At 44.1% G+C, this 14,687-nt stretch overlaps 1 protein-coding gene across 13 annotated transcripts in view; it reads left to right on the forward strand.

The window, feature by feature from the left end:
- UNC79 (unc-79 subunit of NALCN channel complex) overlaps positions 1-14,687 on the forward strand; it is a 259,172-nt gene that overhangs the window by 62,371 nt on the left and 182,114 nt on the right. For 12 of the 13 annotated variants that reach the window (XR_015061602.1, XM_085894924.1, XM_085894914.1 and 9 more), the window contains 3 exons: positions 8,693-8,816; positions 9,648-9,785; positions 13,140-13,316. Coding sequence is in view for 12 of the 13 variants with exons in the window: in XM_085894924.1 (XP_085751050.1) it covers positions 8,693-8,816; positions 9,648-9,785; positions 13,140-13,316 (439 nt within the window). In the remaining variant the exon portion in view is untranslated. The remainder of the gene's footprint in view (positions 1-8,692; positions 8,817-9,647; positions 9,786-13,139; positions 13,317-14,687) is intronic. The other variant, XM_085894917.1, reaches the window with a different exon arrangement.

A 14,687-nucleotide genomic window follows, 5' to 3' on the forward strand; every position in this document is an offset into this window, starting at 1 on the left:
GGACCTCCATTCATTGTTCGGAGAGCAGAAGCAGCATATCCAGGGTAGAGTGACCTGGTCTGAAACCAAATTGATGATCGGAAATCAAGCCATTGGAGAAGACGAAGGATTTCATGTCTGAAGCGATGATGGATTCCATAACCTTGCTGATGATTGGGAGAAGGCTAATTGGTCTGTAGTTGCAGGGATCTGTTTTTGCACCTTTTTGTGCAGGGCAGTAATGTTTGCTGATTTCCAAGCAAATGGCAGACGACCTTGAGCAAATGAGAGGGGGAGTAGAACGGAGAGAGGGTGAGCAAGAGCAGAAGAGCAGGCTTTGAGGACACGTGGGCTGATGCCGTCTGGACCGGTTGCAGAATCTGAGTCGAGGTTTGACAGCAAGCTCTCCACCTTGTCAGGAGAAAAGGACACAGAGTCCAGGGACAGTTGGGTGCAACTGGGTAAGGTGGGTAGAGAAAGTGATGGGTTTTGGGCACAAGATTTAGCTGCAAACACCGAGTTTAGGCATTCAGCTTTTTCACGTGTGGAATCAGCAGTACGGCCATTTGAGGTAAGGGAGGGGATGGAGGGGGAACATACACCAGAAACAGATTTGATTAGATGCTCCCAGGATTTTGAGGAGGGAGAGAGGTTTGAGAGTTCAGACTTGAGATGAGAAAGATGTTGTTTTCTGGCTCTCCTGAGGGTAGATACACACTTGTTCCGAGCTTTATGGAAGGAACTGAGATTGCCCTCAGTTGGGTTTGCTTTCCATGAGGCAAAGGCAAGTTGTTTCAGGACAACTGCCTCACCACAAGCTTCAGTGAACCAAGGGTGGGAGGAAGGGTAGGATAACTGAAGACGAGAGGGGATAAATGTGTGCATGAGGGAGAGCAAGTTTCTTTGAAAGAATTCCCAGGAAGAGTTTATGTTGGAGAAAGTAACGATAGGAGACCAGTCTATAAGTTTGAGGGCTGCTCGGAGACCCTGCCAGTCGGCTTGAGTGAAATGCCAGACTTGACGGCGGTGAGGTGGTTCTCTGATAATAGCCAGAGTGATGTCGACTTTGACAAGGACGTGGTCAGAAGAACCGATTGGAGTGGGGAAGAGCAGCAGATTTTGTCAGGGAAATTTGTCAAAATCAGATCCAGAAGAGATGGAGTACCATTGGTTGAGATCCGGGTAGGGAAGTTGACCGATTGAGTCAGTCCCAATGAGTTGCAGAAAGCTTTTGCTGAGGTGCCATGGCAGGTGAGAGAGGTACCCACACCTAGCCAACTGGCATGATGACAATTGAAGTCACCACATATGAGGAAGAGAGAGTTTGGATGAGAAGATAGAAGATGGTCCATGTTTTCGGATAGTGAGGTGTGGATAGTACAGTACACATATAAACATGAGGTGGGAGTGGAGGGGAAGCCATAGCCAGAGGTATTGCTGGGGTGTGGGGGAGTGAGGGCAGTGCATGGAGAGTGAGGAATAGAGTCTTTGATGAAGAGAGCAACTCCTCCACCAGGACGAGGCTCAGGTCTGTCATCCCAGAGGAGGGAGTAACCTGGGAGAGATACTTGGGAGTCAGACACGTCTTGGGAGAGGAAAGTTTCTGTTAGGCAGATTATGTCTGGTTTGTCAGTGACAACCTGTATGGAAAGATCTGAAAGGTTTGAGCGAAGGCCCCGGATATTTGAGATCAACACTTTTAATGAAGAGGCAGGGGAGGAGGCTTTGGGTGCAGGGGGTGGGCGGGGGGAGGGTAGGACAAGGGATGAGGGGGGTAGGTAAGGAGAGTTGTTGAAATAGTGTGGGGGATTCCAGAATAGCTAGGGGAGGGGGCCGGATGAGGAGGAGAAAAGGCTCTGTGGTACTGGGGGAGAGGGGGACAAGAGAGGGGAAGAAGGCAGTTGGGGATTTGAGGAGGTGGCGTGAAGAGATGGAGGTGAGAAGGCAGTGGAAGGAGGGAGCTTTGTGGATGAGAGGGGGGGCAACTTTGAGAAGGATGAGTGAGGGGGATGAATGGTGGGAGAAAGATGAGGGGGGAGTTTTTGAGAGAGGTGAGAAGGAGGCTTGGAGGGAAAAGAGTGGATGGTTGCTTTGAGAGTGAGGGGTGAGATGTCACTGAAGTTGGAAAAAAAGAATGGTTGATGGAAAGCAAACATTCATCGCAAACTGGGGTTTTAAAAAGTTTTAGGTCAGAGATGCGATTTAACACAATTCTTGAGGGATGCAATAAAGGCGAATCCAAAGAATGGAGAGAAGAAACGCTGTAACAGTTGGATTTTTTAGGCAAGGTATGAAGGAAAGGTCAAATTGAGAGCAGTCTGTTTAAATAGCAGAAGAGTAGTGCATTATGATACAGTGAAGAGTACCACACGTGTGAAAGAGGAAGATGAAGCATTATAGGAGATAGTTTTTATTATTATTATTAATGTTTGAGAGAGAGTTTTCAACAGATTAGGTCATGGAAGTGTTGTAGAAAAAAATGAGGACGAAGAAGAGGAAAAGAAGAAGAAGAGGAAAAGAAGAAGAAGAAGAAATGAAGAAGAAGAAGAGGAAGAAGAAGAAGAAGAATCGAGTCGTGAGTGAGGAAGGAGAAAGGTAGTGTTTTTTTTTTGTTTGTTTTTGATTTAAGATAAATGGAGTGATTAGTTGGGAGGAATGGGGGACGTTAAGAAAGTGGAGAAGATAGAAATTGAAGGTAATGGGGAGAAAAAACAAATCACGATCGTACACCGAGGGGAACCGGTAGGCCACAAGCCTCAAGGGTAGGCCTCAAGCGTCCGGTAAGACAAAGTCAACAAAATCTCACAAAATAGCACGATTTTTGAAACAAAGGTTGAAATGTCTCTGTTCTCTTAATTGAAAGGTTGAAAGCAGAGCCCCTGTTTAAACCCTTACCTGCATTTGTTGAGGACCCAAAGAACAAGGATATGGTCAATCATTGACGTCTTTGGTATGAAACCTGACTGCTCTGCATGTTGGTGCTCAAGCAGATGTTGGCATACCCTATCACAAATTATCCGAGCAATGACCTTTCCCAGCACTGGGCACAGCGTCACCGCTCAGTAGTTGTTGCAGTCCTGGCGATCACCCTTTCCTTTCCAGAGCGGGACTAGACCTCTCTTGCAGTCATTTGGGATGATGACTGTGCTCCAAACAGAGCACAGAACTGCCTGCTATGACATGAGTACAGTATTTTCAGCGGCCTTGAGAAGTTCAGCATGGGTGACACAGATCCCAGGAGCTTTACACCATTTCAATTAGTTCACCACAGCCTGTGTTTCCACAAACTAAGGCAATTCACAGTTTATTGGAGGATCAGCAATAGGGATAGAAACATGCCTGATATCCAACTCAATAACTGGTGGGTCAGCCTGGTACAGCCGCTAAAGTAACCAGCCCAGCGGCCCTTCACTTCGGATTCCTTTGTCAAGAGCTCAGCACCCTCTGCTCTTACTGCAGTACATCGAGCGACAGGCTTGGAGGAATGCAATGCATGAATTCCTCTGCAACAGGACAAGAATCACTTGACCACAAGAGATGGTTTACCCCTTCACAGATTCCTCACACATAGGCCTCCTTGTCCACCCTCAGAGAACGTACAGTTTAACGTCTCAGCTCCCTGAACAGCTCAGCTCTGCCATAAAGGCATGCCCTGCGGTCAATGGTATCCAGTGTCCCTTTGGAGACAAAGTTATTCTTCGCCTGATGATGGGTTCCAAAACAAGCACCGGCATCATTAAGGATGGTCGTCTTGAAGGCACGCCGCAACTCCTCAGGATCCCCAGAGACTACCAGACTCCCCATATCCCCAATCAGCCTGTTCACAAACTCATCAGCTACCCTCTCATCCTTGAGCTTGCCAGCATCCAGCCTTGGCTGGGATGGTACCATTCTCCTGGATTTGAGCTACAACTTCAGAGTTGCTACAACAAGCCTGTGGTCAGTAGTGAAGAACTGAGCACTCTGGTTGACCCTGTAGTGCTGGAGCATCTTCCAGTGACCATTCACGAGCACATGGTCCATCTCCTTTGCTGCACCACCAGCTTTGGAATACTAAGTCCATTGATGAGTGTGGGTGCTGAAACCATGAACCAGCCACCCTAAGTACATGACTTCTTGCAAAGTCTGCCATGACTTCACTATCAGCCATGATCATTCCTGGGAAAGCTACATTTCCCAACTAGCCTCCATAGCCAGTCACCGACTGGGCATCCTACATTGTGCAAAGTCCTTCCTCGGCCCACCTGAGCTCCTGACTACGTACAAAGCTTTCATCCACAGCCTGATGGAGTACTGCTCTCCCCTCTGGACTGGTGCTCCTGTCGCTCACCTTTCTCGGCTTCATGCTGTGGAAACAAAGGCATTTATGATTATTGGAATCTCCTGCAGTGAGGCTGAGTCTTTGGGCCTCTCACTCTCTCACTGCAGGCAGGTTGGTGGTCTTTCTGTCTTCTACCATCTCCTCTTTGGTCTCGCCCCCCCTGCTCTGTCTGCGATATTTCCCCCCCCCCCCATATTTCCACAGCGTGCTCAAGGTCTGCCAGCAACCCCCTTCTGGTAAAAGTAACAAAATCAAGAATCACTGCTCACCTTCACTCTTTCATTCCTCTTTTTTTTTCCCATCTTTGGAATAAACTCCTACACTCTCTTCAATCCCATTCTTCCCTCCAGGTTTTCAAACCAACTATTCAGCACCACCTCTTATCTTCCCCCATCCAAAACCATGATCTTTTCTACCCCTGTTAATCCACCCCAAACCCACCTCCTTCAAATTCCCTGCTTTCCTTCCCAAAATTTCCCTGTCATGTAAGGTTCTGAAAGTCCCTGTGGTGTCCATCTTGTTTACCCCATGTTCCCCACCCCATCCCTCTCCCTTCCACAGATCTCCTAATGCCTCTGTTCCCCACTGTTTTTTCCTTCCCTCTCCTGCTCCTTTTGTCTCCTGCTCCCCTTGTTGTGTGTTATGTGGTTAGCTCTCATATGAGCCTCGACAAGTGTACAAAAAATAAAAGTCAAGGAACTTCGTGATATTCTGGTTCACAGTTCCAGACCCATGGGGACCAACACATGCCTCATAACCATCCCAATCAGTGCCAGTCGATGCATTGAAACCCTCCAAGACAAGAATATCTCACCTGGGGCACTGATCAACTGCAGACTCGAGCACAGCATGGAATGCGTCCTTTACAGTGACATCACTCGCCTCAGTCGGAGCATATACAGAGACCGGAGAAATGATTCCTAAGGAGTGACGAATCCTCAGTTTCATAATACACTTGTTGACCGATGTTACCTCAATTATCATGGGCGTCATACAGTGTGCTTCCCAGTGGTAGCCGGTATTACAAATCATAATCTTCTACTGCATATGGAAAGTTTAGACAACTTGATAATCTGCATCACGGTGATGTTGAAATTTGAATGAGAATAATTCAAAATTTTCAAAATGTTTTTTTTTCTACTCATTTTACATGGAGGTTCAAACTATGTCAAACAACACTGAGCTTCGCAGCAAAGCAGAAGTGATTTTTGCTGGCACCATATATTAGCAGTTAGGTTGCTTGATGAAGGTGATGTTGGCTGACTTCCAAGGAGATTGATGATGACCTCGGGCAAATGATGGAGTGAAGAGAACAGAATATTTATGAAGTACAACATGCCATCTTTTGATTAAAACCGTCAGCGAAGCGACATGTAAAAATGCCTAATCTAATACAAAATAAGAAAGTTTGTTTGTTTGTGTGTTTGTTCATTATGCAGTCGCACTTTGCAAGAACCAGTGCAACCAAACTTTTCATGACCTCCTCTTTCATCCAGGGGAATGTCAAGGGCTATGTTTGGATAAAAAAATAAATTGAAATAAACATTAAAATTAGAAAATTGGTCATCAAGCCTCGATCAGTTCATGTGCTAAACACATTGCCTGCGTTTTTTTCTCGGAAGCAATCGAGTAATATGTATTGGGAAGATCATATGTTGAGGTTGTTGTGATTTGTTGTCAACCACACATGTTTAATTATAATCGTGTTTACACATGCGCCAGTTATTAAAAAGATTGCTTTACACAGGTTTATTATAACACTTTTGTGTTCAGGCCTTGAGCGAGAACGTTACTTACATTCTGCTGCGATGAGTAATATGTATTGTGAATATCGTATGTTGAGATCATCTTATCTATTTAAGCTAATAAAGGAAACTGGGTATTCCCTTGGTATGTTTTTCCTCTACCTCTAATCTTCCCTGTCTCTGTATGATCCCTCTCTTCTTTTAAAAAAAAATTCTAATCCACTGTGTCACGAAGAGCGGTACGGTAAGATGCCCACCGGAGCACTTCTGAAACTCCAAAGGGAACACTTCTGTTAAGAAATATCTTAACCTACCTTACTTGCATTATAAATACTGTAACATGCCACCAAAAAAGACCCCTGATGAGCAGAAACAAATTGGATGCAAAGAGAATGGCAGTCTACAAGTCAAGTGAGAGTCAAGAACAGACACAGACCCGGCTTGAGGATCAAAATGCAAGACAAGCAGCCTTCAGGTCAGCTGAGACTACAGAGCACACCCAGGCTCTGGTTGAGGATCAATGTGCAAGCCAAGCAGCCTTCAGGTCAGCTGAGACTACAGAGCAGACACACGCTCCGGTTGAGGATCAATGTGCAAGACAAGCAGCCTTCAGGTCAGCTGAGACTACAGAGCACACCCAGGCTCTGGTTGAGGATCAATTTGCAAGACAAGCAGCCTTTAGGTCAGCTGAGACGACAGAGCACACCCAGGCTCTGGTTGAGGATCAATGTGCAAGGCAAGCAGCCTTCAGGTCAGCTGAGACTACAGAGCAGATACATGCTCCGGTTGAGGATCAATGTGCAAGACAAGCAGCCTTCAGGTCAGCTGAGACTACAGAGCACACCCAGGCTCTGGTTGAGGATCAATGTGCAAGGCAAGCAGCCTTCAGGTCAGCTGAGACTACAGAGCAGACACATGCTCCGGTTGAGGATCAATGTGCAAGACAAGCAGCCTTCAGGTCAGCTGAGACTACAGAGCACACCCAGGCTCTGGTTGAGGATCAATGTGCAAGGCAAGCAGTCTCCCGGTCAGCTGAGAATACAGAGCAGACACATGCTCCGGTTGAGGATCAATGTGCAAGACAAGCCGTTTCCAGGTCAGCATGTTGGGCATCCTTAGAAGGTGAAGCATTTCCATACAAGTCCAAGTGCATTTCACAACACTCAAGATTGGTAATTCATACAAAACCATAAGGCAAACATTCCCCAATTTGTCATCCAAGCCATGGAAACAGCTGGCAGAAGAAAAAGTACTCTGCTCAGTATATAAAATCTTTCCCCTAATGTTTCTCAGGGTGGTCTCTCGACTCCTCTCCCCTGCGCACCTTTCTTTTTGATGGTATTGGAAGCTTTTCATGATGTTAATAGCATGACCAAATATAATTATAATGAGTGCAAATAAAATATTTGCATTGCATCCAAAACTGTCAGCCATACCTTGTTGTTTCAGCTGTTATAGGGTCTCTCATGAGCATATTACATCTATCCTGAATGTTCGTATCATGGTAAACTAGAAGGGCACTCGGTAGAGCGCGTACCTCCACCACATAATGCCTGATCCACGAGAACATATTGGGCACAATACATTTTTGAAATATAATGCTATACAGTACTATATCGTTTTTGACCATATCTCTCAATGCTGAAGAATCACTTTTAAAATTAAATAATCCTTGTATCCAGATCCGGATTCGGATCTTGACCAAAGTTAAATCAATTTGTCCTTGCAACACACCCAACCTGTCCACCAAGTTTCGTCCGAATCCATCTCCAACTTTTTTGGGATATCATGCTATATATCATTTTTAGCCCTATCTCTCAAATGTGAAGAATCACTTTAAAAATTCTAGTCGTCGGATCCGGATCCAGATCTTCACCAAAATCGAATCAATTGGTCATGGTCACACACCCAACCTGTCCACAAAATTTCATGTGAATCCTTCCAGAACCTTTTGAGATATCATGCTATATATCGGTTTCGCCATATCTCTCAATGGTGAAGAATCACTTAAAAAAATTAGCAGTTCCAGATCTTCACCAAAATCCAACCAGTTCGTCGTTGTCTCGCACCGAACCTGTCCACAAAATTTCATCTGGATCTGTCTACAACTATTTGAGATATCCTGCACACAAACAAACAAACAGACAGAAAGGGGGTGAAAACATAACCTCCTTCACCTTCGGTGTCAGAGGTAAAAATGTAATTTGGTGTCTGTCTGTCCATCTATCTATCTGTCTGACCGTGATACCATTGATTGTTACTTATCCTTCTCAACCAAACTTGCCAGAGGTGTTAGGGTTAGGGTTTGGGTTAGGGTTAGGGTAGGGTTAGGGTCACATGACAAAGATTGCAGCAACCTCATTTGCCCCCCTCCCAAAGGGGGTTTCCACTTTGGACGAACTCCTTGTTAAGGTATATAAATAGCTTCTCGTGGCGGTTCGGTGGGGGCACACACACAAGAAGTAAAAATTATTATTACCACTGTTATGTAATTGGATAATGTTAACCAGGTAGTTGTGGTTTTTATTGTTGAATGAATAGTCGATTAATTGTTGATGGTGCTGTAGCCCAATCACATTTTATGTGCCTTTCAAAAGTTTTTTTTTATCAATGGAAAACTTCTTCTTTCTTCTTGTCTCTGTTACAGTAAGATGTTTGACATTGAACTTTGTCCACTGCCATTCTCAATGGAAGAAATGTTTGGCTTCATTAGCTGCAGATTCACAGGTTGTGCGGCAGTGACTCAGGAGCAAGCTCTGCTGTGGCTGCACGTAGGTACCACATTCAAAATGTTGTTAAAATTCCTGCAGAAACTTTTTGTGATGTCACTGATAAATACTAAATACTACCTGTCATGCAAGCATGAAGCACTCCCTGTACCAAAGCTCTTTTTCCATTGATTAAACAAAAAAATCTCTTGAAATTTAAATTAAAATCCTCAACAATTTTTGTTTTTTTTTAATGCCTGCTTTGGGATTATGGAATAATGGCAGCAGGGAGGAATCTTTTGTCTTTTTTTTTCTCGACAAGATCGAGTTTCATGGAAATGAAAGGCGATAGAAGATAGGAACTAACAATAGGGCAGCAGGACAATAATTGGACACTATGTGGGAAGGGAAAGAACGAACAGGAAAATATGAAAGATAGGAGGGAAGGAAACACTGCACCCTGCAAGGAAGAGTATTTGGGATTAATGATTGTGGGTAAGGGCGGGGAATAAAATGAGATGATTGTGTAGCACCTGCTTGAAGCCTTGTACGGAAGAGTGCGATAGAACAGCCTCAGGAAGGTAGTTTCATATATTGGAGAAGCGAGGAACAAAAGAGTTGAGATCTGCAATCAGCCTGGATTTTTGAAGTTTAACCAGGAGTGGGTTATTGGAAGAACATATAAGTCATGGAGATATTTGGGAGGGTTGTATGGAGGAGGGAGCAGAGGGAGCGAAACCACACCATGTCCACACATGCGGTTCCAATACTAAATTCCTGGTGTATGCTGCAGTCGTAAACTAAATGAATCTAATTCCAATGACGAAGCAAATGTTCCACTAATGATTCGGTGACATCCAAGGTGTATGTACTTGTGCACATCTACACGTGCAGGTCCTGTCTGAGCTGGACATTGTGGTACCTCTCATCCTCCTTATCAACATGTTTTTGGATGGCGTGAACTCGGTGCAAGAATTTGCTGGGAAGCGCAAGTGTAACAACGATCCTCATGGCTCACACAGCCCCAGAAAGGTTTGTAATTGAGCAGTTATTGACAAATTCCTCTTATTTTCATCCATTTGTTTGGGAAATATAACGTAGCTTGGGTTTATTTGGTGCTCTCGTTTCAGCACATTGCTCGTGATGCTATTACCCCAGATTCAAGTATGATATGCAGTATTATGTTGATGCGTCAATTTTATTTTATGGGAGGGTTGTGTTGAGCACAGGAAGGGAATCGGGTGCAAGACCAGAAAAGAGGCAGTAGAACGCAGAGGCCACCGACATGGTGAGTGATTCAGGATAAACAGGCCAAGAGATTCAGCTTTGTTGAAGGAGATTTCGATGATTGAGAGTTTTGGACTCCACGACATCAAGACTTGAGAGATGAGGCAAAAGTGCCGGCTCAAGGGGGAGAGTGGTATTCCATCAAGCTGCAGATAAAGACCTCGTGGGTTGTTAGAAATTTGTATTTTCCAAGGAAAGACTTTGCAAATCGGAGGATGTCCATTCACTGGCTGACTTTGGAGACCAATTCTGATATGTGGTTTTCTCAAGAGAGATTATGGCTAATGGTGAGGCCCAAATGTTTGAGGGAGTGAAGTTCTTCAAGAGGTTTATCAAGAAAGTCAATGGGAGGGTTCACCAGACTATCCTTTTGGAGAGGCAGAGTGGGAGAGTGACACCTGCCATGGGTGAAAGGTGTATTCCAAGTGTTAGACCATCTTCTTATTCAATGAAAGGTCCTCATAGAGGGAAGACACTGCTGCCTGAGTCAGCTAAATGATATAGGTTTTTTTCCCCCCCATGCAATCAGAAAGATCATTGATTTATATTAGGAGCAGGACTTGGCCCAAGGCATTGCCTTGACATTTCATCCTTGACAAAGACATGAGATGAGATAATCCCATTGAGAACCAAATAGTGACTAAGAGAGTGGAAGAATTCAGAAAGCCATGAAAGGAAGTGGTCTTAGATGCTGGAGGCCGAGAGTTTGGAGATCAGGTGGGCTGCCAGACTGTCATATGCTTGAGATATTTCCAGAGAGATGGCCCTGATCTCTTATTTGAGAGATTTATTATCTATCCATTGTTGGCAGAGCAGCCGCAGCATGTTCAGGGAACAGTGGCGAGGTCGGAAAGCTATCTCATTGTCTGAGATCAGGTCACTGGAGAAAAGTAAGAATTCGATGTCAACTGCGATTATGGATTCCATGGCTTTGCTTATAATTGGAAAGAAGCTGATGTGACTGGGGAAGAAGATCTGCTTTTGGACTTATTTATTTATTTATTTATTTATTGCAGTGAGTTAGGCTGACTTCCAGAATCCGATGCTCCATTATGAATTTTCAGTGCAGGCTTTCCGTTCTCGCATCGCCACATGCGGACATTAAAACACCTCTTGATAACTGGAGTATGTCTACGGCTTGATACCATGGCTACTTGTGATTCAAAAAGAAATTTTTTCGATAAAACCAATTTGCCTCCTGAGGAACTCACTTCAGGCACCCTCTTGACGTGGTGAGCCACTTAAAGGAATAATCCTGATTCAAAAACAAATATTTGTGAATACTACTCTTTCTGAAGGTTAGCATCAGTCTCCATCGGTAGACAAGATGAACAGTTGATTTTATCAGCTGAAAGTTGATGAGTGATGTCAAGCACCTCTGGGTGGGAATTTACAATATGGAGTGAATTCACGTTCTGGGTGGGAATTCACGATTAGGAGTGAATTCACCTTCTGGGTGGAGCTCTCAAGACTGCGAAGCTCCGACGGCTAATGGGTGAAGCGGATAACCATTCTCTTAACCACCTAAATACTTTCATTTCAAAACTACCTATACCACTGAAGTGATCTCGAACAACACTCGGTAGAGCGCATATCTCTGCCAGGCTGAACAGTTTACGTTTTGGATCCCACTGATTGACCGGATCTGGAGCCAGACCTTAACCAAAATCTAATCGGCTTGTTTTTGTCACCTTCCCAACTCATCCACCATGTTTTGTCATAATCCGTCCATAACCTTTGGAGATATTTTGCTGTATATTGGTTTTAGCCCGATTACTCAATGGTAAAGAATCACTTAAAAAATTTGAGTATCCGGATCAGGATCTTCATCAAAATAGAATTTTCTTCCTTGTCACATACCAAACGTGTACACCAAATTTCGTCCAAATCCGTCCATACATTTTTGAGACATCCTGCTCACAGACAGACAGACAGACAGACAGACAGGAGTGGGAACTTTAATCTCTGTCCACCTTTGGGAGCAGAGGTAACAAGACCACCTTGTTTATCAACAAATTATGTGTTATAGGCAAACAAGAAAAGAAACGAAATGACCGACAAAGAAACAAGCAGTCATAGACTGGTACTTACGAAATCGTCAACTTGACCTCTGACCTTGTCTAATAAAAGCTGTCTCTCGAGAAGGTAGCGACGCAAACCAGAAGTTTCTACGATGATTCTGTACCAAACCATCAAAAATCGAATGTTTTGGATGTTTGACCTCACTGTGACCTTGACCTTTGACCGATTTTGACCAAAATGTAATCAGCACTTGCCATCACCCTCCTGAATCACGTGTTGTAATTTGACATTGGTAGCTTCTTCCGTTCTCGAGTTATCGTGTCTACAAACAAACACAAACAAACAAACAAAGAAACACACAAACAGATGACGGAAGTCAACAATATTTTTACGAAATCTTTGGATTTTGTAAGTAATAACCTCATGACAATTGCTATGATAATGCAAACAGGGATGAAGGAATATAACACACGAGGAATCAGAACTGGTGTCAAGAGGGCATGGCGAGCGAGAGTCAGGAAAAGGCAGTTGGAAGAGAGAGGATGGTTCGAAGGCAATGAGTGACAGAATTGCTCTGCTGAATGATGAGAAGTTGGCACAGGAGAAGAGCCAGCGCAGTAGGTTCAGGTTGGAGATCCCTGAGAGCAATGGTGATGTGTAAAATTGTGAAGTAGAAATGCAGACTCGCGTAGTGAAACGGAACCACCACTCTCTTAAGACCCCTGTCGTGTAAATCTGTACTCCGCAGCTGTTAGATGAATCAGCCCCAAAAGCTGGATGTGACTTCTCTCCCTTCGATCGCTGCATCTCGAATCATCAAATAATCGACTATCGGCCGTCTCGTACCAGAATTATCCCGACTCTCTGTCTGCCTCTCTAGTACACTCTGGTCGTTCAATTTTTCACCCTCTTATAAAACTTTCTGACAGCAAATGAAAATGTTCATCACCCTCGGCTTCCAAGGTAGCTCGCTCTACCCACTGACGCCTCGAGTCAAATGTGATGTCTCTCGTAACAAATATTATCTTTTTCTTTGTGGCTCATACCATTGCTTTCATGCTGTTTCCCCTTATTCAGCAGCAGCACACTCCGGTGATGGAGACCACACACAGGGCCATGCTATCACCTCACGGTCCATTTCACAGCCCTCACCGACAATCACCACAGGGATCCATGGACATGGATCCTGGAGGTGAAGATGAGGAGTTGAACCTGTCCTGTTATATACTCATGCTTGATCTTATTCTTAAGCAGGTAAGTTTATCCATCATGGTTTTGCACATCATCTTTCGGAAGCACACTTGCTGATTTCCACATATCGTTACTGATCAAAACGTTTGATTGCTTCTTTCAACTTCATCGATATTATTACATCCACCACTGAAGGTGGACGGAGGTTATGTTTTCACCCCTGTTTGTTTGTGTGTTTGTTTGTCTATCTGTGTGCGAGCAGGATATCTAAACAAAAAAAAGAGTTGTTTACGGATTCGGATGAAAATTGGTGGACGTGCTGGGTGTGTGGCAAGGACGAATTGGTTATATTTTGGTGAAGGTGAAGATCTGAATCCGGATCCGGATATGATAATTACCCTCGCTGAAGGAGAGGGAATTGCATTTGGGTTCATTTGTCTGTCTGTTAATTGCCGGAATCCTTCAGATTTCGGCAATTATGTTGGTCGGTTGTGTGTGTCATTCTGTGTGTTTGTCTGTCTGTTTGTTTGTGTGTTTGTTTACCCTGTAGCAGCCACACCGTTTCAGCGATCATGACCAAACTGGGTACAGACGTCGGCCAGGGTCCAACTTAGACACTTGTCGTTTTTGGTGAATCTAGGTCAAAGGTCAAGGTCAAGGTCACCGAAAAACCGAAATTCTTATTTTCGCAATAACGTCCGCTAAAATGGTCGAATCGATTTCAAACTAAATCCGAAATGTACATCTTCCAATACTGCATCCAACCATATGTCTCATTGGGGAGTCACACCAACACCCTTCTTAGCGGTCGGGGGTCAAATGTCAGGGGGGTCGGGTCAAAACTTTCAAATTGCGATAAAAACGCCATTTCAAGTCCGCTTGACTTCCAAATTATGATCATGACCAAACTAAGTGCTATAACTCATTAAACAGTAGCTTTTCGACTTGTAAGAAGCAAATTGATTTCCAGGTTTTTTTTTTTTCAGAGATCATGGAGATATGACAAAGTTATTCCGGCAATTCCTTGCTCAACGAGCAATTTCATTTGTTTGTTTGTCTGCACAGAACTTTCCTGTTTTTCTCTGCAACCGCTTGGCGGATTGAGACAAAATTTTCACCATTGGTGCGATTGCTTATATGCAAAATGTTTTAATGACAATTACGACGTCAGAGGTCACGTGGTGTGGCAGTCATGTTGGAAAAACGGAAAAACTTTGGATCTCTGTATTTCTGAAACCGCAGCAAAGAAAAAATAGAAACTTGGCAAATAGCAAGTACTCCTCATGGGGAATGAGTGTGATATTTTATGACATCATAGGTGCCTTCGTTATGACATCATAACTGTATCTGTAGAGTGCAACATCTGATTAGTATGTAAATTTTTGAGTCATCTCGAGATAAAATGGTTCACAGAAATGTGTTTGATGACATCAT

The sequence above is a fragment of the Eptatretus burgeri genome, chromosome 9 (genome assembly GCF_056783735.1).
Source record: "Eptatretus burgeri isolate ZD-2024b chromosome 9, Ebu_testis_v1, whole genome shotgun sequence".
Lineage (NCBI taxonomy): Eukaryota > Metazoa > Chordata > Myxini > Myxiniformes > Myxinidae > Eptatretus > Eptatretus burgeri.